Here is a 23,859-nt window from a genome sequence, read left to right on the forward strand (position 1 = left end):
TTGCTGCTTTGTTACTTTAGTTTTATTGCATCTTGCATTCCATGACATGAAGATGTGAAACCATCAGGATGAGGCTTCTCAATTCCATCCAGATCTCCAAAAAACTAAGTTAACATTAAAAGGTTCATTTACCATCTGGCTCCAGCATGTCTATATTATACCAGCATTTGGCTGCAAAGCTGAAGAGCTTTAATTAGAACCACTGAATGCTACCCGACATCACAAGCAGGAAGCAAATTTTAACTACACAATTTAACTTTAAAAAAATATTTTTTTCTTAAGTACGCTAATTTATAACCATCCAAAACTTTTTTTCACCACCTACAAAAGTAGAAGCCATTAATACATACATCTTTACGTTCAGTCAAAACCACTAGTACTTTAGTTGAAAAAAAGCTCACGTTAAGAGCCTGAAGGATGGAATAACCCAGCTTTCATTTCTTTCTCCTGGTGGAATAAAAGAAGAAAGAAGATACTTTTGCTACCACATCAGTGCCTCTTAACCAGTCTAGTTAGATCTCTTGGGACATATTCATGAATTTTCAAGCATAGCCAACTTCTTTTGACTTTTTTAAAGCTTCCAGGCTTTATCTGGGCTCCCTAAATTTGCTATAATCCAGACACTTCTCAACTCAGAACTAGACTGACAGCACTGACTTTTTATTATTATTTTTAATCTTTATTTTTAAAAAAAAAGTGGAGACCCATTCATAACACTTATAGGGGAGAGGGGTTTTGATCACAAAAGATTTTGAGGCCCAGCAGCCACAGGGAATAACTTCTGAGTATACGTTGTAGGATTAATCCGTACTGCTGACTGCAGTAGTTAATTCTGCTGATAACTCCTCGTAAAAGAACCAACAATAAGAAAAGATCAGACTCTCAATGTACCTGATGTATTTAATGATATTGAAAAACACAAGTTGCCTGTTTTAAAAATATGTTTTACATGGAAAGAAAGAATAGGAGCTTTACAACCTTTCCATAATATATAGAAGTTTCAGCTACATGGAGAAATAAATAACAAGAATCTCAAACCCAAGTTATTAACTTAATTAAAATAACACTGTACAAAACCTACACATAATAAAGTCAACTCTGTTAAGCTCTCATTAAGTAAAACAACAAACTTACAGAAAGTAAACATTGCTATACTAAGTCTTTTAATCACCATATCACTGTGTGCTGTCGTTGCTTGGCCTCCTCAAAGTTCCACTTTCAGCCAGGATCCTTATAACATTCGGAATATCAATTCCTTAGTTAAAGGGAAAAAAAACAAACAAAACCAGAAAATAAGCCATTTTATTATAAAATTCATTTAAAACTACAATTTATATGGAAACATTTAGATGCTGAGGTGAGTTTGGACCTTTCCTTCTTAAATGAAAAATACCTTAACTGTTAACAACCAAAATGTGCCTGGAAACTGTAACTGGATATTGCTATGAACAGCTGTACTAGTTCAGTTTAAGAGTCTGTCTTGCCTCTCTACCCCTGCTTTGAAAGATCTGCAGCTGATAATCAGGAAACCACAACCAGAAGTGCTTGATTTTATCACTGTAACAATAAGTTAAAGTGTCCTCTGAACACAAGCAAAAGGCCATGTTGCTTTGATGAAACTAATGCCCATGACTTGAGGAGGGTGAGAGAAGTAGAAGAAACATGGGGACTGTTTAAGTGGCAATAATAAACATTCAGCACCCATAACCAAATGCTAAGGGAAGAGTAAAAGCAGGACAATTGTGCCTGACGCTTGGCAGGGTGTGGGAATACCATGTTCTCCTCATCTCAGATCATCTTCAGCTCAGGAAATTTTCTGAGGAAAGTCTGATATGGTAAACTTTTCATTAGTGCTCTCTTCCAAACGCTTGCCCGGTCTGGGCCAGACAGGGAAAACAAGGAAACATGTAAGATTTTTATAAAATCCACAGTATCCTTCTGCTAGGAGTTCCATAGATCATCCACTTACAACTGCATTAGGAACCATCTTTTCTTGTCCATGCTGGACTCCCACACTACTCCAAGTTTATATCGGAAAGAACACAGTCCTGTCTGTCATCTCCATCCACTCATGATTTACAAATCTCTGTTACAGCATCCTAGTCATCTCTGTTCCAGGCCAAAAAGTGTCATAGCTTTCTACTGCCTCTACTTATATGGAAGATATTCCCATATTTTATTGTTGTCTCTAAACCTTTTGCAGCAGTGAAGTCCTTTATCTGAAATAAGGGAAACCCTTTGCCCTATGCCAGATACAGGCAAAGGCATGAGTTTATGTAATAGCAAAATGACTTTCCCCATCTTTATTTCCATTCTTTCCTTAATTCCCTGTATTGAACATATTCTTCTGACTCACAAGGTCGTACTTCCACTGATCCGATGAGGAGCTTTCGAAATTTTTCAGGTCAACCAACACTTTTAACTGGTTCAAATTTGACAAAATTTTGTCATCCAGACACTCATCCCTTTTTCCAGCTCATTTGTAAAAATATGAAACAGCACAGGTCCACAATTCTCTTCTGGAACCTCTTTTCAATGTAAAAGATAATTGCCCACTTGCTATCTCTTTATTATTTAAACAATATAAGGATTTTCCTCTTTTCCCACAGCCAGTTAGTTCCCTTAAAAGCCTCTGATTAGAGTCAAAAGCTTCTTGGAATTCTAAACAGGCTACGTGAACTGGATCACTTTTATCTGACTCCTTTGCTGACCCCTTTCAAACAACTCCAGAAAATCTGTAAGCAGGCTTTTCTTATCACAAAAACCATATTTATTCCCCACTAGCCACTCTAAGCAGATCACATTTGTCCAGGTGTCCACTAATCCCTACCTTGTTTCTCTAAACAGTTTCTATTCACCTGTCCAATAGAAGCTGACACTTTCAAAGATCACCTGGAACCCTGTACCAGCTTTGTCTGGGATTGAGTTAACTTTCTTCAGAGCAGCCTGTGGTGCTGTGCTTCGGATTTGTGGCCAAAATAGTGTTGATAACATACCCCTACTTTGGCTATTGCAAAAGGTGCTTGTACAACGTCAAGGCTTTCTTTCTTTCTCACTCTGCACTCCTCCAGTGATTTGTCTGGGAATTGGAAAAAGACTGGTAAGGGCACAGCTGGGACAACTGACCCAAACTGGCCAAAGGGATTCCATGCATCATGCTCAGCAATAAAACCTGGGCAGGCAAGGAGGCTGTGTTGGCTCCCAAGGTGGCTGTTGGTCAGAGACTGGCTTGGCATCAGTGTGCTTGTGGAATGTACTGAGTGATTGTCTTTGCATCACTTGTTCCCTCCTACACTTTCCCTTCATTAAACTGTTGTTATCATGACCCATGAGTTTTCTCACTTTTGTTTCCCCTGTTCTCTTTCCTGCTCAGCTGCAGGGGGCTGGTGGGGGAGGGTGAGCAAGCAGCTGTATTCAACACACAAAAAAAACCCCTATAAAAAAATACAAAACCACAAAAGAGAATCATATTTCCCACCCACAAATTCTCAGGTTCCAAAGGAAGATTTATGGGAGAAATCACTACCACCAGAAACTTCAACATTTTGTTGTGGAGGAGAAGAGTTCTAACAGTTTTCTACTTCCATGGTTTTATGTTGCCAGTTTGTTCCAGAACTTCCATTCCAAACAGGTACTCTGCTAAGTTGTGTGCACACACAGACACCCCATGAGTGGTTACGGCACAGACCGCAGTCTCTCCAGTTCTTTCCACACAGTGAGCACTTAGGCAAAGAATATCTTAAGCTTCCCTACAATGTACTTATCTTCAGTGTTCTTTTTTTAACCTTTATGACTCTAAACACACTCTGAGAAGCTCAAAAATGTACATGGGAAACTTCTGAAGAAAGCGTAGTAGTTGACTGAAGATATGGGAAGGTTTACTAGCTGAAACTTTTTAGAAACTTGTAAGCAAAAGAAAGACTACTTGTCTCTGTTTCACTGTTACTTCTATGTTACTGTGCAAATACAGTTCCTTCAAGAACTGTAAAGTTTTTACTGTTAGTAAAAATTTCTTTGCTGTTGGTATTAACAAAGCCAGCGTTTCCCACTTATAGCACAGGCAAATGATTCTGCTTTTTTCTAATAACAATATGCTTGGTTTTAGTTTACTGTCTCTCATCATGCAAATATTACTGTGCAAAAATGAGAAAAGAATTTTCAAAATATTCAGCAATTATTGATGCCCTTACAGGAAGGCAATCATCTTGAATCACCATTCCTAAACTGGAACCTGCAAAAATTAAAGGGGGGAAAAAAAGAAGTCTCTTCAGCCCTCCTTAATACCTCAAAGTTCTTTGACCTATCTAAGTCCTTATTATTTCACAGAGCTAAGAAAATATGTTATGTATATTTTTATATAAATTTTTGTGTGTGTATGCATACATATGTGAATTACCTCTGAAAGCTGGATTTGCTGCTGCTATTTTGTGTAGAGTAGCAGTAACTTCCTCAACATTCATATTTCTCACACTGTTCAAAAATTCAGTCGTGACGTTGTTCTCATATGCTGTGTCTGAGGAGCCAGTTGAAAAGTTTTGGGGTTCATCTTCTCCATTTCCTGGTAAGGACTGCTTAGCTGATCGGCTGCTTGAATAGTCTTAAAGAAGAGAAATACTGTTTTTCAGTAAGAGAAGATTCTGAAAAGACTTCATTATGTGTTTCTTTAAATAGGGTTTTTCAAAACAAGCGTTTCCAGTCTGGCACAGCAGCACTGCTGGTAAGGTTCACATCTGACTGCTACGTTTTCAAACAACCAAGAGTCAGGAATGCTTTCCATTTATGGAAAATCCTGGAGAAGCAAGGGTGGGGAGGCAGGTGAAAGCTATTTGCATTATGCTTACAAAAGGGGAGTAAAAGTTTCAAATCTCATCTGTTGTAAGTCACTTTGATTTTTTTTATGAGCATTGTATTAACTGAGGTTTTCAAAAGCCAAACTTCCTAGAAAAAAACAGAAAATTGACACTATACAGCAAAAATCATACAAAATAACTTCACTAGTATTTTGGGTATCTTGCCTTTCCAAGCATATGATTATAATTCCTAAGTTTGAGAAAAATAGCCATTTGTTTATATCAGAGGGAACTGACCTCAGAGAAACCCAGGACTCTTTGAAAAAATTAATCAGAAGTACCAAGGCCAAGGAGCTGCAGTATTCAGGTATTAAAGAGAATTATCCATCCTATACAACATAACTTTCTTTCCACTAACCTCTCAATTTGACTAGACCTGCAGTAAGCATCTTCTCCAACAAGAAGGGAAAGAAACATTGTGAGAGAAGGAAAAAAAAGGCAGAGAAACTTTGAAAGTCTCCTTAGAAACAGTTGCCTCTGAACAGAAGAAAGTCAGAGTTGACACTAACTCAGTTTCTCCATCAAATCCTACACTTAAGTAGGATCAATGTTTTTTAATAGTCTTCCCTTTCTAATATTTGTAGAGGATGGGGAAAAAAAAACCATCCCAACCCCATTTATGCTACTTGACTCTGGCTTTATTCTGCCTTTAAGCTCTGCTTCTAAAGAAGTGGGAAAAAAAGTTTCATGTTACGCAAGGTTCAGCGTTAAGATCAAAGCACATTAAAGATTGCAAAGCCAACATTACCAGTATCAGAGTCACTAACATCTGCTGAAGTCAGGTCAGACTGTTCTGTGGAACGTTCCAATGCTGCTTCTCCATTATATTCAGCATCTAAGAGGTCCTATGAGTTTGAAGAAAACAAAAAAAAAAAAAAAAAAAAAAAAAAAAAAAAAAAAAATATGTTTTCAGAGTGTCATCTGGAGAACCTCTTGAAATCATGCACTACTATATTTTTTAATTATCACAAACCAAGGAAAAGACCAGTATTTCTGCTACCAAATCTGAAAAATCTAGTATTTCTTTGAAAATCATAGGGCTGATAATGGACTTCTGTGTATACATTGCCCATGGTATATCTCTACATCAGAAAAAGCTCTGTATTAGGCAATGAAGTGATACTTATTGAGCCTAGTTCTCAACCCGTCAGGTCTAAAAAGATAGCATTTTACACTCAAAAGATTTAGTTAAAAAATTACCAGTTGAAAGATCACAGTTTAGAATACTAACAAGGCCTAATGTGGGAAAACATTTTGGTTTTCTACAACTAGTGAGTTAATAGTTACTTCAGTCAGAACTTGATTGTTTTGTAACATGTCAGCAGCCTCAAAGAAGTACTCAAAACACCTCCATATATACCACCTATGTAAAGACAACTCAGTCAAAAATAACAGCAGAGAGGGGAAAAACTGGGTTTCTAATACTGGAAGAACTTAAAGAGAACAGTCCAAAGAGTAGGACCAAAAGTTGCATAAGAAAGAAAACTGATGTCAATGATGTAAATGGTGAATAAAGTGAAAGCTGGGAACAGAAACAGGATACAGAACAAGACTGTCTTTCTCAGAGATGAGAAAAGCTTAAGTTAAAAGGGGCAAAAATAGCAGAAAAACTTAGTTGTAAGGAAAAGCATGGGGAAATAAGAGACAAGATGATTTTTAGTTACTATTAAAAACAAGAAAAGTGCAAGCTCCTTTGAATAGAAATTATTAAGACTCCTCAACAGAAAAGCTAAAATTTTATACTATCATCACCACAAAAATTTGCATATTTAATAGACAAAACTTACAACACTGTCTCCACAGCAATTTTGTTTCACTGAACTATCTATAATAATAAAAATGCATTATCACAGGAATCTACAGAGCTGTAGAAACAAATCAAAACAAAATCCACATTACTTTGTTTGATGCACTCTGCTGACGATATTCCACCAGTGCATCTGTAAGAGTTTGTGTAACTTTCAGGATAAATGAAGCATCATCTTCATTCAGTATCTCAAAACTTTGCTAGGGGAAAAAAAAAGAAATAAAACAACATACAATAAAACATTTTCCCTCTGAAAGACTGAAGGATCACAATTTATAAACAAACCTGCAGGAACCTCATTTTCTTTATGTCTCTATCTTCCTGTCAGACATGGCTGAAATGATAAAGCAAATACTGTTTTTATTTTTAATCCCATAAATTGGGGCTGGGGAAGTGGAATGAAAGAGAACCCTAACAGAAGAAAGCTGCTGCTACCCAAAACAATCCTTTGAAGAGGAACAACCCAAGAATACACCTGGAAATATACTGAAGATAATGCCTTTCTATAAGTATTTTGATCTCTTCCCAAGATACCTGCATACAAATGAATGTGTACACATTCCCCGAGGCAATATAGTCATAACCCATTTCTCTAGAAAGTAGCAAAAAGCCAGAATGCTATTGAATTTAAAAACACATGCTGCCTTGCCTTACACCAACCTTCTTCTTCCCCAAAAGCCTAAAGAAAAAGCAGTCCTGAAGCCATGAAGGTCTAGTAGGGAGCAAGTTGTAGCACCCACAGTGCTCACGCAGAGGGCTACACGTGTCATCCTCTTTTCAGTTCTGCTGAAAACACTTGCATTGGGCACAATGTAACAGAACTACAGGTCTGTCCTAACAATCCAGTCTTCCGGACACTCCAAACAATGGAAAAAAGTAATAAAAAACTAGCATTAAGTGTGTTATATGAAAACAGGGGTTATATTTTTAACACTAACAGTATTTATCTGTCCTGGTTTGCACAAGTTATATTTAATGAAAATCTTGTCAAAAGCTAGGTGGAAAAAAAAGATTAAATTTGGGCAATTATACCTTTGCTGAGGTAATACAAGAAATGTGATTATTTTAATGACAAATCTCAGCATAGTGTTTTCATAGTACGCTCAGCATACTGATTTTCACAATTAAAAAAGTATACAATAAGCATAATTATTGAATAACTTTTCACAATATGAACAGCAAGTCCAAAAACAGTCTAAAAAGACCACTTGCATCTTTTTTGTATCCACCACACAAGAAACCTTTTGAATCCAATGGCAATAGAAACATATAATGCAGTATTATGACTGTAGATGCTAATATTAAACAATTTCCAAAAACAACTTTCCAAAACAGAACATTGTTCCAATCACATTCCCAACAGTCCTCTTATTCTTGGAGGACAATCATACTGAGCAAGAATATACCTCAAAACAAATTCAAGTTTTATTAACAAGGTGCAACTTTTACACCTAATAATTCCCCATAAAAAAAGAGGAAAAAAGATTTTATAATAGACAGTAGTGCTTAAATTACCATGCAGTAGCACAGACACAGCAGCTACCAGTAAAGATTTTCGCAGTTTGTCACTGGTGCTTTTATTAAAATCACCATTTCTGTATGCAAGACCTGAATGTTGTTGATACATCTAACAACTGGCAACTGCTAGTTTTCCACACTTATTGCTTGTATCACTTCTGTGAATGTGTACATAATACATATTTTCAACAACCGAACAGAATTCTGGTGTTCTGCCACTTACTTTACAGAAAGAGTAAATAGGCAGGTTTTTGTAGTTTATGGGATTTGGGGGAGGGGAGAGTTTGGTTTAAATATACAACTTGCATTTTATTTCTTAAAAATTGCCTTTTTCCTTTCTGCATATTTCATATATTTATCTTCATTCTGCTTCCTTCCATTATTGAATTACATCTTTCCAAATCCCTCATTTGAAAATCACAGACCAGTTATGGAAAAAAAAGGAGAAAAAAATTTAAAAAGTCATTTTACTTAAGCATGTAATTAAGGAGTGAAGTTAAGCTACAGTTGAGAAAAATGTATTAATTTTCATTAAGGCAAGTCATTCCTCTGACAGCAAACCAGTACTTGGCAAAAACTATGTCTAGAAATTTGAGAATTAATAGATATACTAAAAATTCAGTGACACTTCTTTTATTCTGAATCTTGCCTTCTGACAAAATATGTTGTTGGATTACCAGACTGCCTAAATTTTAGATTTAGCAGATCAGTGATTTCTTTTTTTTTTCCAAAAATTACATTGCAAGGTAAGATTTAACACTCACCAAATAACCCAAAAGTTCTTCTTGACTAGTGAATTCTTCAGGATTTGCTGTAAGTTGTTGCTGTTTAACATAAAAAAAAGAAGTCCAGAGATCTATTATGCGCAGTAAATATAATTAAGCAGCAACAATTACGGTTACTCTAAAATTCTTGCTCTAATTGTTGGTGCTTATATGAAATGTGTACATAGGCTTTCATAACAAAGCAGGAAAAAGCCTTGTTGTTAATAGTTTTGCCTTAATAACTTGTAGCTAATTTATTGTCAATAATATTGTTAATTTGAATAATTAAGCACCACTGCCAATCATATATTAATTATTTTCTCAACTATTTGAAAACTGGAGCAGCCCATTAACAGAAAAATATTCACCTCAACTCCTTTGTTTTCTTCCTGCGATTGTTTATTGGTTTCACACCTTAAAATAGAATAAATAAAACATTCAGTTGATTGATCCAGTAAAAATGTGTAGCCAGCCAATAACTGATAATCAGTTTAAATTCCTGACACACTGCTACTATAGTAGTTCTAACACACTCTAAAAGAAAGGTCAGATATTTCCTTCGAGAAATCCCAGTGGTCCCAGATATCATTATAAAAATTACTTATGCATTTTTTGCTTTTTTTTTTAGTGTGATTAGCTAGCACATAAGTATAAAAACCCAGAGTTAATAAAAAAGTTTGACATTGGTAGTAATAGCTGTAAGATTTTTGTACACGTTGCGGAAAGACAAGGCTCCTAATTACAGTATGATTTTTATCAGCACTTCACAAACTTGCCTTTACAAAAATTCATCCATAAAAAGAAACGTTTTACAACGTTACAAATACTGGATAAATGTTACTAACCCATATTTGTGCTGTTCTGCAATTACAACTACTATAGATACATTCCACCCCTTTGTGAGTCCAGGAACCAGGTCTGAGGGGGGCTGAGTGTTTCTTAAGTGAACCAAAACCAAATGACTGCCAAACCTAAGCTCTCCTCTTTCTTGAAATCTTTCTTAGGAATCGAAAGTATAGTAAAAACAGATGATTATAAAATAATTTCCACCTTCAGATGACTGTTCAGAACTTAACTGCAAAGAAATAAGGAGTCATAGAAATTCTCAGACAGATATTGCAGAATCTCTAAGTGGAAGCATCATTTGACAGCTCGCTGTTGATGAGAATCTGATCTTATTCCTTTTAAGAAACTATATATTGAGTTCACATCTCTCAATAGTCTCACAAAAATAAACACTAAAGGAACCAGCTGAAATCCTTATTTAGAAACTGACTTCCAAAGCAGTCTTTCACTGAAACCCCTGGCTGCTCATAGTTACTCAGGATCTGTCTGAAACAGATTAAAAGAATAACATTGACTGATTTTCCAAAGGATGCTGTTCTTAAAATTTAAAGTACAGGACTGCGCAATGAGAACCAGTATTGAGTAGAAATAGACAGCAGCATTTCCAGATGTGCATAGCTGAGCTTTTATTAGTTCCCTATTTTTAAAGTTTTCACACACTAGTGTATTTCCAGATTCAGACCTGTTAAACTTATTTGAAAGCCAGATAAATAAACACAAAGACTCATAAACCTGGATTTGAATCTCATTTCAATTGATCCTTTTCCATAATGGTTACACCAGAAAGAGGTGAAAGTTCTTCAAAAATATATTTGAGGAACAACATTTTACTGGGTAACAGTCAACAAGACAAAGGTGTTAGCCCTCCATGTCTGGGAGAGATATTACTGGTTAAAGTTAAAAAATATCAAAGAGAACATCATTAAGAGCAAAACCAAAGAAGTAATTGGTGGAACAGAAGTCTTGTGTTTGGCTTGATGCATATATATACTTTATTGGATGCTTTCCTGTGGCTCCTTCTATTACACAAAGATGACTAATGTTGGAGATATCCTCCTCACAAGAAGGCTGATAGTTCAAAATGAACTCACAATACTGTTATTAATAAGATGCTTACAAGCAGCAACCACAGTTTCATCACTTTAGAACACAATATGTCTTATTGTCCCTCCATGAAATCTTTTGTAAAGATGAACCCCAGGTATTACAGCTATCTACTGATTATCTTTCCCTTATCCTTCCAAAATCAGTTCATACACCACCCTAATTTTCTGACATAAACCCATAACAGAGGTGGTTTTAAACCATAAGGAAACATTCTTTTTGAACGTTTTGAGCAGCACATGATGATTATACCTTAAGGATAACATAGTTAAATACGTAACCCAGTTGCATCCAGAGCAAAATGTGAGGTGACTTTACATACACCAGGTTTTCTGCTGATGAGAGAAGTTTACAGCTGAGTAGAATTTCAGAAGAAAAGGATTTTATTATTATGCAAATCCAATGTAGAAAGTTATCATCTACAACATTTTCCTCCAAGTAAATTTAAAGGGTTTTGGAGGTGGTGGACTTTTTTGTTTCTTTTACCTTTCTGAGTTGTTGTCTTTGCTGCTTTCAATATCCTTATTAGGTTCAACCTTCTCATCTGGTTTTGCTTGTCCTTTCTGACTTTTTTCCTTCTCCTCTTGAACATTATTTCCACCTAAAACAATAAAACCAGTATATTAAGTGATGTTTTCCTAATATTTTAATTTAAAAAGACTATTTGTTTAGAATATTTTTTAAAGATAGCATCAATAAAACCTGAAAGTGAAAGTAAGATATCTTGTGAAGAAATAAAATAAAAATTGAGCCTAAAAATCAAAGATTTGGTTCAATCATGAACCACAAGTTTGTATTTCTTATCAGAAATATTCTGAATGAGAGCAATTATAATGCAGTTAGACAGAATCCTAATTGCACTTTTGACATTAGGTCTATAACCAAGTAGCAACTTCTGATATTTCTTCAGTTATATGGTGTTCACTGATTTTTATATTTATATCTGGCTCTGATTTCAAGACAATGTTAATTAAAACAGGACTGTTTTCTTTGCAAACACTGAGATTATTCTTTCCTCTGCCACAGACCCCAAGCCCATCCACACACTGTGCAAATTCACCTTCTATAACTCAATTGTCAAGTTATAAATAGGTACATACAGAGTAAATAATTCATGCGCTGGTGAAAGTTAAAAAAATTGTAATAAAAAATAATTTTTCCTCTTACCTTGAATAGAGTCTGGCAGTTTCCCATCTGAAATTTTACTGTCTGCTTCTTCTGCATTACTAAGCGATGCATCCACATGCTGAACTTTAGCTTTTGAAGGGCTGTCATCTGCATTAGAATCTAAACAAACATGCTTGAAATGTAGCATAATGGACATTATCTTGATAGAGGAGGGTTCTAAAACTGCACTTCAATTTCAACTAGCTCTGTTTCTGTGCAATAGTAGTTACAAACACAAAGAATAATTTTATAAGCATTATTATGTGACAGCATATTAAATATGAACTACAAATTAGTAACAAAGTTTTGAATATTTTATACCCTGGCTATAGTTACATCCACACATTTCTTAAAATATGTAGATACTATAAATGCACAGTCACCTGCAAAATCAGACACATTAACCATCAGGTTACAGTCAAGAAATGTAGTTTGAATAGGACTCAACTTATTTCAAACCACTTTCCCAGATTCAGAATTGCTATTTTTCCTCTTCAGAGTATGACACTGCTAATCTAAATCATCTCATTACTTCTATTGAGTTATTTTGAAATACCATTTACATACTAATATACCTTAAAATTAAGTACATTAGTTTAATTCAAATCGTTATTTTTCTGATCTTATTCCTTTTAAGAATGAGGGTCTTGTAGCAATTTTTAGCCATTTCCTAAAGCAGCATGCAACCGTACTGTCTGTCCATCATTGTACTACAATGAGTTTTAAAAGATTAAAACTGAGTGGGAAACTCTCACAGATCCCACATTCCTACAATTTTGTGAGTATCAATGGCTAGTAAAACAGAGAGTTTTCTTCCACAGGTAACATCTATAGTTATGCCTTAAGAATTCTGTGTGGCTTTCTGTATTGCAAATATATAGAGCTCCAACCTGCTCCTTTTGGCCACTTCACCAAAATGCTGCTGAGCAGCTGGCAGTGCAGAGACTACATTAGCTACCAGACAAAAAGAAATCATAGATAAAGGACCCTGGGAAGTGAGGGCGACTGCAATGGAAAAATGGAGAGAGAACAAAGCCATGTAAAACAGGCCTCTCCAGTTACGGGGACAACGAAATAACTTCTTCATCCATCAGATTTTCAATATAAACTGTCCAAAATGCAGCTTAGAACATAAATGTACACAATTGCTGACCAAATATTTCAATTTGTCCTTAAATCAAGCTGATTTAGATCAAAGGAGTTTACTCAAATGAGAAATGGACAATTTACATCCCACCGAGCACACTTACATTCTTGCCATCTCCTCCTCATTGTTGGAGCATCTGTAACGACCTAAAAATAAAACCCATTTATGTTAGTTATTCTGTGGATAAAATTATTCCATAGGTATTCCATCAGATCTAATTTTTTTTAAAGAATATATAACAAGTAGTGTAAAATACATACGTGTAAATCCCTTAATGGATATTCTAAAAAGCAGAAAGTTAGTTACCTGAACACTTGTTTATCACAATTAAATTTCTGTTGGATCTTAAAAAAAAAAAAAAAATTAAAAAAATCAAACAGCTGGTTTCAGAAGATATAGCAGTAAAATTAAACCAAGTTATACATGCTCTGTTTAAAAGTTCCTTAAATCAAGAATGGATTTGCTATGCATGTAATGAAATTACCATGAAAAACAGAAAGGTCTACAAAATATAGATGGTACTGATTATTTCTATATCCACGGACATAAATCTCAAGTAAAAGAAAGAGTCTTGAGTCAAGAAGAAATTTAAGTAGGTCAAATGAAAAAGTTGCTGCCGATAGTCAGTTTTGGTTTTCTTTGTAAGCAGAAGTTAAAAATGAAAGATAGAACACATTTGATAATCTGAATCTCTCCCTTCTAAAGCGTTCATTCTTGACTTGATCTTCCAATACTCCTGTACTTGTCTTTCTTCAAAAAAGAATAGTATGAGTGCAGGCTCTCATCTTTGAGCCTAGGCCTGATAGTATCACCCAGAAAGAAACACGGGTCTCTTTTCAGATGGGCAAGACACAGCCAGCTTTAACACAGGAACCTGGTGAACTCCTCTTTGAAAAGAGACATTATGCACATTAAGTAGCATTAGCAAGGGATCTTGTCAAGAAATGCTGCTTATCAAGCAGGATGCTGACAGACATTGAAGGTGATGGAGAAAACAAATTTAATGTATACCACAAAGAACATTGGGCACCTCAATAAGCTCATCATGAATCAGTGTGGTAAGGTACACCTCAAGAGCAGCTTTGCCTGTTATAAATACTACTGTAGTGTTAGTATCAACAGAAAGCAATATGAAGATATCTTCACATAAACATGCTTCTAAGGGTGCAGCTCCCCAAGAACTGAAGTTTATGGTGCTCCTGAGATCCCACGGCACTGCTTATAATCTCATATCAACCTGCAAATTCCCACACTTGCCTCTGTACTATCAGAAAATTTACATGGCTCCCCAGAGAATTGCCATGAGGTGCTAACAAAGCAGAAACTGATTGCGAAAAATCATAAAGCTTTCCAAGCAAGGCAAGTTATTTTACACACACACACACACACACACACAGAGAGCTGAGAATTGATTATATGAGTATACATATTTTTCGTTATTTGTGCACTCTAGAATCCTACTTCTATAAACCCAGGTAGCATAAGTATTATTTCAAACAAGAGAAATACTTATGATGGCAGTGACCAATAGGAAATTGTGTCCAGAATAATCCTGGAGGAATTACTAAAATGATTAAAAGCACCCGTAATAAAGGTTAAAATTACTTTCTTTGTTTATTAAATAGGAAGCTTCAGAGAAGTGTACCTTTATTTGTTTTCTTCCTTCTTTCTTCTCAATTGTTAATGCGACTTGCCTAACTTTTCTGTTCAGTTCAGAACCTTTACCCTTAATTTCATCAGATTCTGCTATCTCAGGATAATGTTGTTTCTAGAAAATAAGGAAACGCAAATCCTTAAGTCACACAACTCCTTCCAGATCTAGCACAGTTAATAATCATGGGAGACAAATCAACTTCTACATATACATAGCAGAACTTATTAAAATGATTATGCATAGAATCACAGAATAATTTAAGGGCCTGGAGCCAAACCTTCAGATCAAAACAGGGTTGGCACTAATTGCTGAACTGGTTGCACGAGGCTTTGTCCACTTGGGTCTTAAAAACCTCTGCAAAAAGAGATTCTCCTATCCCTCTGGACACCTTGCTCCAGTGCTTGACTGCCCTCACAGCAAAAAACCCCTGTACGTCCAGTAGAAAAATCCCGTTTGAATTTATTTTCCTGCCAAGCAGCTCCATAAAAGGTCTGGTTCTTCCTTCTTAATAACCTCCCCTGAGGTACTGGACAGCCCTGACACTTTTTCTTCTCCAGCCTGAATGAAGCCAGTTACCTTAACTTCTCATAGCACAAGTGTGCTTCAGCCCCCTGACCACCTTGGCAGCTCTCCAGTGGACTTGTCCAATTTCATCAACAGCTTTCTGTCTGCAGTAGCACAAAACTGGACACAATATTCTGGATATGGCCTAGCAAGTATCAAGGACAGGGAAATAATCCTTCTTTTGATCCTCTGGCTATGCCCTTGCTTAGCTTAGCTTAGCTTGCTGTTAACCTTCATTTATGCCAAGGTACACTACTTATCTTCAGCTTATTATCCACCAGGACCCCCAGCTCCTTTTCAGCAGAGCAAATTCCAGTCATTTAGTCTCCCGCCTTTTCCACTGCCTAGGGTTAATCGATCTCAAGTGCATGGCTTAAAAGTTATCCTTGTTGAATTATTATACTTTTATAGTATTTAAGAATATAGCAGAGATGCAGTGAATAAGCATAAGAACTGCAGGAAACAATTCAAAGTAAACAAGAAATACAATAGCTGAGAACATCAAAATTCAGCATGTACATCTGAATTAATGACCAAAACCAGCATGATATTTATGAAAGACATCACTGCAGATTCATCACAGTATACCCAATAACTTTAGCTCTACAACTGCCTTGAAATGGTATACAAACTTGGCTTTGTATGACTTTAAGATATGTGGGATATAATATCAACTTTGAGCAATTTCTATTGGAAAGTATCAAGATACCTTTCAGAATATTGCTTTCTCAATTTTGGTTTAAGCTGATCCTAAACAAATACACTCAAGTAAACATTCAAAGACTGGACAACCTCATTTCTCTAAACATGCTGAAAAAAATAGTGTATTTAAATGTTTATGGGCTGACGTGAACCTTGAGAGCTTTGCAGATTGTCATAAAACAGGCAACAGATTGTCCAGCCTCAAAACTGAGAATACAAGTTGGGTTTTTTTCCACTGATTCCAAGTCACAGCCTCTGTCTAATATCTATCATGTTTATTTATAATTATGTTCCTTTTAAAGCATCTGAAAGATGGAACAGTTTCTTCATTGATCCCTTTCTTTTAGATATTACAAAAGTTGGTCAAAAAGGCTTTTGACTTCTAGTCAATTTTAACTATAGATTTCCTTATTGGCATTACTGGTTAACCAAAACAGAATAAACTAAAAACTCAGTGTCAAGCAATGGACAGGCATGCATATTATTGGTGAGAAGAATTTTAAGTCTATTTATCACAGTTGCAATACAAATACAAACATTTTCAGAAAAACTTGCGTAACATCTTGTGTTTGGGGTTTTTTTAAATCAAAACATGACCACCAAATTCTCCCCTTAAATCATGTCATTAAAGCAAACAAAAAGAACTTACCAGGTATGCCAGTCTATGCTTGGAACCACAAACATGCATGAACATGTTATTCAGTCCCGTCTTACAGTAGCACAGTTGACATTCATAGAGGAAAGGAAAATTGTCTTTTGATCGGTACTCTATTATATAATTAAGACCTGGATAAATAGAAAAAAAACAAACAAAACTTAGCAAACAAATCATCAATGCTAGTTCCAAAAGGGACATTAAAGAAAAAGTGCAACCATTATGAGATTTTATTACACATTACCTAATTTTACATTTTAAAAAACTAATCCATACTCCTTAAAGGTAAATATCTCACAAGCAAACAACTACAGTATTAAAAGCCCTCACCAAGTGCAGGTTCTGAATCTTTACATGTATTAAGCTGTTCTTCCAATGTCTGTCCATGAAACCTCTCTGGTTCAGTTTGCCCTGCAAGAAATTCACATTCAAGTGAATCCCTGCTCAGACATGGTCCCACATCACAAATTAAGTTAATTATTATAAAACATTATCCCCCCCAATCCTATTTTCACTCTTTTTAAAGCATTTAGTTTGCAAATATTGTCTTAAGTACTATTACAAAATATTACTTAAAATGGAAAATACGATGAACAGAAATTAATTCCCAGTGACCTGCTAAGGTCTAGACACCACTTGTAATATTGTACCTCAGTATTTTTTATTTCTTCCTTTTTCTGGGGGAGGTGGTGGGGGGGACAGGCATTAAATGTTCTTACCATAATCAGGAAGTTTTACAGGTGTTTTCACTTGCTTCCCAGAGCCACTGGGTGTTTTAACTAAAAAAAAAAAACAAAAAAAACCCACCAAAACAAAACAAACAAACAAGCAACAACCAAAAAAACCCACCTCAGAAATGGAAATAAACTTGTTAGTACAAAAACCAACTTGGTATGATAACAGACTTTTTTTAAAGAAAACTATTTGAGCTTTTTGATATGAGAAAACTAAGCTATGTTTAGTTTTGAATGTGCTATGAGATTTTTTTTGGCTAAAGATGGACAAAAAGCATTCACACCAAACAATAACAAAGTTATTTAGTGTTAGGTAATTCAACAAAGCAGGCAAAGAGGAAGACCAATTAAGTTCAGTGTCTCTAAACATTTCAGGGCATCTAGTAATTTCAGGGCATTAATTTCAGCAGCATCCAGCTGCCAAATATTTAATCACTTAAATTTCCTTTACAGTCCATAAAAATATTCCCAGATTGGGTAGGTGCAACGACTACGTATAACTTGGCAGAGACTTTCAAGCCAAATTCTAGGACCAGTGCACTGTAGAAACCTATAAATACATTTTGGTCCATCATGAAACCGAAGCAGGAAAACAATCATGAACATAGTTAGACCTTCATTCCTTCTAGAACTAGACCAGTTCATAATGACCCATGGAAGGTTTAATGATATAATAAACCTATTAAAAGGACTATGCTTCAACTAATTAAGATATTTAAAATAATCTAAGATATTTTTGATAATCTCTTTAAAAAATAAAGTATATACATTTCCATGTGCTTTAAGAAGCATAGTTTTTAGAAATATATTTTAAATCTTGAAGGTGTCTAAGGTCTTGAATTCTTTAAGGTTTCTCAAAACCGTAATGTAGATGATTTTTAGTATTTTAGCTAGTGCTTATTAATCAACTTTGCATACCTCTTGCTCATATTATTGATTGATTTATGTAACATTAGACAGTTATGTCATTGAAGAACACAAGACAGGTCTTAAAGCACAATCTTGAGAAAGTCTTTTTCTTGTTTGTTTCATAAACAATTACACTGGGGCAGGGAGGAAGATGCCTATATAGAACACAGCAGGAAGTAAAAAAGCTCGCACTTACCAACGCCATGAGCTTTCAGTGCTTCTTCAACCTAAGTTACCAAGTCATCAACCAACAAGGAAGAAAGATACTTAAGATTCAAAGAACAACAATGAAAAGCTTTTATTATTTATAAAATAAGTTAGATAAACACCAGCACCATAGACTATCTCAGGTGAACAGAAATTTGAAAAAGACAAATGCCCTTTTTTCTGAGATTGTCTATTATTCAAGCAAATCCATTCTGCATTTATTAACAGCCACGTATTCTCATGTATTGTCTTTACTAGACACAAAGTTGTAACAACATTTTCTGACAGAACTAACGTACAAAACCAAGTTCTACTTTATTGCAGTAAACAAGAGAGTAAAGCAGCAAAACCAGTTAAATATGTAAATATGTAAAATATGTAAAAACTGTATGTTTTACAACTACATTAAAAACTAGATTTCAAATCCATATTCTATTGCTAAATAAATCTGTAAAATCTGAAAAAGGTTCATTCAAAAACTGATCTTACCGTCTTGTGTTTGAATCCAAGGAAGTGAGTCTGCAAGTTTAATGCAGAAGCACACCAGATTTTGCAAATCTAGATGAAAGAGAAGCATTTCCAGCATTTTACACAAACAAAAAGAAATAGAATACCACTGATATCAAAACAGATCTACTATCAAACTGTCAGTATAAGTAAGTTATACTAAAAACTAAAGCAGCCTCCCAGAACTTTTCTTTATGAGCCTGCAAGACAGTGGAATGAACAAGAATCTCCACATCACATAAAAATGTCAGATGTCTCCAGAACTCTGCAGCCACCTCATAACATTTTCTCTGTGTGTGTAGATAAGTAAAGACAGATCCAAGATCTTCCTCACACACTCTTAAACAAGTCTGAGCCAGAAGCCCAGCATAATTGTAACAAGCCAGTACACCTGTCTAAGATGAGCCAGTTCTCAGTGTTGCATCCAGATTAACACAGTTACTCTGATCAGTTTGGGGCCTGCCTCACTCTGGAAGCTTTCCATACAGCTGGTTTATGCCTGGGCCAGTTTAGAATGGGAGCAGACTAGGTTTAAAATCATGTGAATAAACAACAGCGGTCCAAATTACTTTATTTTCCTCTGAAAAACCCGAGATGCTTAAAAATAATAGCAATAAATCTGACAACCAGAGAAATTAGGATTTTTTTTTTTCTGAACAGGAGCTGCAGTTTAATCTTCCACTTTAAAAAGAATGCCCTTATTTAGAAATACAATATTATTAAAATTATTCGTTTTAATAAGTTGGTTCTTAACACACATCCGAGTCAAAGACAGCAAAACAACTTCAACTCCAGAGCTATTTATCAATTTTGCTCAAGAGAAAAAAAAACCAAAAACGTTCACACTTGGTTTAGTACAACTGTGTTCCACCAAAATTATTTTGTATTAGTTACAATTTTCAATAAGGAATACTTACGTTGCAGTAGAAAGGGTTTACTTGCTTCTTTATCTCAGTTTCAGGGTCCATATTCAGTCTTTAGGTGATAAAAAAAACTCTGGGAAAACTGCAGAAAGATTGCAAACTATTGTTTTAGCTTCACAAAATCATTTTTATTTTTGTTCCGCCTATTTAAGGAATTTGTGCCTTAAATCTCCAGGCTAATGATCCTATTTTTAACTTGGGAGCAAAAGTACAGTGTGGAAAGAAACAATTGTTCTCCAAGTTTCCCCCGGGAAACATAAAAGCCGCCAGAAGATTACGCACATAGCCCTGAAACAGAACTAATCTGGACCATTTAGAGCTTCCCCCTTCTTTCCTGGGATAGAACTGCGCGTACGGGCTGGGGCAGATGACACACACACACAGGGTAGCAGCCAGCGCGGAGAGCCCGGAGCACGTTCCTGGCACAGGGGGAACACGGCGGGTTTTGGGAAGAGACGAACGGTCCCACTCGGGCCGCGGGAGCGAGGGAGGAAAGGAGAGAAGGAAGGAGAAAGAGAGAGGGACGGCCCGCAGCTCCAAACCCTACGCGAAGAGCGGCGCCAGGCGGGAGCGAGTCCTTTGCCGGCACTTCCAGCCCCGCCGGGGAGGACACGGACACCTGCTCCCGCACGGAGCCGGGGAAACCCAGCTCACGGCGGCGGCCCGGGAGCGGGCGATACCCGGAGGAGCCGAGTCAGCCGTCGCTCCCCGCCGCCGCACCGGCTCCTGCCCGCCGGCCGCTCGGCCGGGGGGTGACTCCTCCCCGCTCCCGCGGCTCTCTGCGGGCAGGAGCCGCGTCACGCCGGGCGCGGGAGCCCCACGGTGCCGGGTCAGGGCTCGGCGCGGCGCCGGGGACCGGGATCTCCGCGCCGGCGGGCGGGGACGGGGCGCGGCGGAGGAGCGGCCTCGGCTCCCCCGGCGCGCTGCCCGCGGCCGCCGCTGGGGGCGCTGCCGCGCAGGCCCAGCGTCGCAGCGCCGGGCGCTGTCGGAGGTAAAGCCCGAGCTGGGTCCGGGGCCGCCGCACCGGGGCGGGGAACCCATCCCGCGCCCCCGGAGCGGGAGCGGAGCGGGATGAGGGCGCGCGATGGAGACGGGGATGCGGGATGGGGGACGTCGCGCTAGGGACGTGCGTCCCGGGAGCTCCGCCCGCGCCCGGTGCAGGCGGGGCTGCCCGCCCGCTTCCCGGCGGCCGCTGGGTGTTCGCACGCCGCTCCCCACAACACACACGCGGACACACGGACATGCACACCCCGCACCCGCCTCCCCGCAGCGCCACCGCACCTGCAGGCTCGGGGTCCTCCGGGATGTGTCTCCCCGTGCGGGAGAGGCGGCGTGTCCCGCGGGACAGGCCAGTGCCGCGCCGCCCGCGCTGCGGCGGGGCGGGAATCCAGCGCGGGGTTTGCGGGGAGCTGGAGGGAGCGGTGGCGTCGACCTGCGGGCGGGGAGGTGAGGGAGGCGGGGAAGGAGGGACGGGGGGAGGGAGGGAGCCGGGAGAGGCGCTTTGTTAGGCGGAGGGAGCTAGCGGGGCCGCAGGGTGGGGTGTTCCCCGCCGCCGGCGCCGGTCCCCGCGGGCGCGGGGTGACAGCAGCGCCCGCCGCCCCCGCCGCGGATGCGCCCGGATCCCGCCGCAGCCTCCGCGCCCGCCCAGGGTGGAGCGGCCGCCTTTGTGGAGCCGGGACCTGCTCTCCTTTCTCCTTCGAGCAGAAGAGGAGCTAGCGTGGAGATTAGAGAAACCCCAAAAACACACAAGGCTCGAGTTAATGTTTGAGAAGTTCGGGTGCGGGAGAGTCTGGTAGGATTCCTGTATTATGCCTATTTTTGATGGATTTCAGGCAGTCGCTCGGAATAACAAGCTGCATCCATTACCTTGCGTGCACAGAGTGCTTTGGATGTCCTCCATAGGTAGCGGGATGACCCGCTTGAAATGTATCTTTGTGTATATATAGTCTAATATCCTATATTTTTTTAAAATACATTTCCGTGTATTGGTATGTAAAATTCGACAGGAGAAATTTAGGCAAAGTACTGTGAATTTTTACTAATAGATTGTTTTGCTCATTTGCTGGATGATCCGTGATAACTCCTCGTTTGTATTAAAAGGTTGTGTGGGGGGGAAGCACCCAAAGAGGTGGGATTTTTTTAATCTGATTAAAACACAATTTCCATATAGAAGTGATTCATATTTGGAATATACACCTAATTAACTAGTGATTTCAAGTCTCAAGGTAGACAGGGTCAGGCCTGGAACATTAATGGAAGCTCAGTGAGGAAAACCTAACATTTGAAGAAGAACACTATTTACTTCTGGTTCTGTTATTCAAATGAAATATAAACCTGTTGTGACTTGTGTGGCTCATTCCAGTGCCTTTCTTTCATCCTCAAACACTGGATGAAAAGGACAGAATTATAATAGATTTCCAATGCTGTTAGTTACTGACTATGCTTGAAGCTTTGCCTGCAATTTAAGTTGGATACATAAATTTTCTTTTTTTTCAGTTCTTGACTATTTCTGGTAGTAATTCTGTTGGCATTGGTACATATAATTAATTCTCACACTGTGACCACAGTTTGCTATTTTCTTTGGGTTTGGTTAGTGTAACCTTAACATTTCGTTTAAGTCTTCCACCATAACATTCTCTCTGCATTTTCTTATGCCTAAAAGAAATATTTGATGGACCGAAGATGCTGCTCATACATGCCAACCTGAAGGGCTTCTTTGCAACTGATTGGAGTTTGGGTGTCTGTTTAGGTGTGTGCAAGCAAAATAATACATATATATAACATACTTATGAACATGTGTGCACTTCTTAACTTGTGTAATTTTTTTTCAAGATATTCTTCCAGCAGATCACAGCACACACCTTATAGTCTTTAAAAGAAAGCAGCACGAAGTGCTTTCAAAGTAAAGATGAGGAGCTGAGAGATATTTCTGTTATCTTAAAGCTATAAAGGTTTGTGTGAGAGGACAAGCACTTAGAACACTGATTTCTTTTAAGGCAAGTTGTGAATTGAGTCATGCCAGGGGAAGATAAATAGGATAAAGTGCTTCCTTACTGCAAGTGTCTTGGAGGCTAGGCACCTGTAAGAGTGGGAGAAGCTTTCCATTCTTTGTTTCTTAGAATTTACTCTGCAGCTGTCCTCAGGCACCCACATAAATCAATCCTGTTTACTGGATGAGTTCTACACCGTAAACTACTTTCATTTCAACACAGATTCCTACCTACTAAATTATATCCCGGGCATATGTCCTGGAAGGCTCTCTTAGCCTTGAAATGGAAATTCTGTGGGCTTGTGAGAGTCCTTTCTCGTATTCTGCAGAAGAGTCAGTGAGCTGCCAGAAGGTGATTAATATGCATAAAGAAAAAGAGGTGAATATAAATACATGGTGGTGTTTTGCTGCAACTTCCCAGCATACTAAGTTCTCTGACATCTCAGAGTACTTTCTGTTCACCTAATTGCAAGTGGGCTGTAATACTGAAGCAAGCAGGCTAAGCATGTAAGAGCTTGAGAAGAATCTTCAAGAACTCTTCTGTGTAGTAAGTGCATAAAACTGCTCACACCAATTCTTGGATTCCTTTATGAATCCTAGATGATAATCCTGGCTTCTTCACAGAAAGGACACAGTTACAGTGTGTATGTGTAGGAAAAAAATATTAGGAATGTGCTTAGGGGAAGAGAAGACTAATATATTCTTCTCGGTGTAGGACCTATGTTTTCAACTTATGACCGGGGATCTCAGGTGCTACCACAGTAAAAATAATAGAAATAAATGATTGCGTGGTATGAAAGTGATACTTAAGT

General features: G+C 38.0%; 2 protein-coding genes across 8 annotated transcripts in view; one reads left to right on the forward strand and one right to left on the reverse strand.

The window, feature by feature from the left end:
- LOC113998311 lies at window positions 1-21,480 on the reverse strand. Of its 4 annotated transcripts, none has more exons than XM_027740910.2 (17): window positions 21,340-21,480; window positions 20,053-20,140; window positions 19,118-19,186; window positions 18,618-18,648; window positions 17,498-17,557; window positions 17,109-17,189; window positions 16,773-16,909; window positions 14,849-14,971; window positions 13,307-13,349; window positions 12,057-12,176; window positions 11,376-11,490; window positions 9,308-9,353; window positions 8,940-8,999; window positions 6,750-6,857; window positions 5,599-5,695; window positions 4,397-4,597; window positions 1-1,255 (listed from the first exon to the last, which is right to left on the reverse strand). In XM_027740910.2, the coding sequence occupies exons 2-17, from the start codon at window positions 20,101-20,103 to the stop codon at window positions 1,176-1,178; spliced, it is 1,422 nt and encodes a 473-aa protein (XP_027596711.2). In that variant the 5' UTR covers window positions 20,104-20,140; window positions 21,340-21,480; the 3' UTR covers window positions 1-1,175. The 4 variants fall into 4 exon arrangements, with proteins under 4 accessions (XP_027596711.2, XP_027596730.2, XP_027596721.2 ...); XM_027740929.2 differs by lacking the exon at window positions 21,340-21,480 and adding an exon at window positions 20,739-20,819; XM_027740920.2 differs by lacking the exon at window positions 21,340-21,480 and adding an exon at window positions 20,606-20,694.
- Window positions 21,044-23,859, forward strand: part of MSANTD3 (Myb/SANT DNA binding domain containing 3) — a 10,104-nt gene continuing 7,288 nt past the window's right edge. For 2 of the 4 annotated variants that reach the window (XM_027740975.2, XM_027741000.2), the window contains exons 1-2: window positions 21,637-21,850; window positions 22,721-22,807. The gene's annotated coding sequence lies outside the window, so the exon portion shown is untranslated. Of the gene's footprint in view, window positions 21,505-21,636; window positions 21,851-22,720; window positions 22,808-23,859 lie in introns of those variants that run through there. The other 2 variants (XM_027740985.2, XM_027740982.2) reach the window with 2 other exon arrangements.

This window comes from Pipra filicauda, unplaced genomic scaffold, assembly GCF_003945595.2.
Source record: "Pipra filicauda isolate LSUMZ 115617 unplaced genomic scaffold, ASM394559v2 scaffold56_size3634133_pilon, whole genome shotgun sequence".
In the NCBI taxonomy this organism is placed as follows: Eukaryota; Metazoa; Chordata; class Aves; order Passeriformes; family Pipridae; genus Pipra; species Pipra filicauda.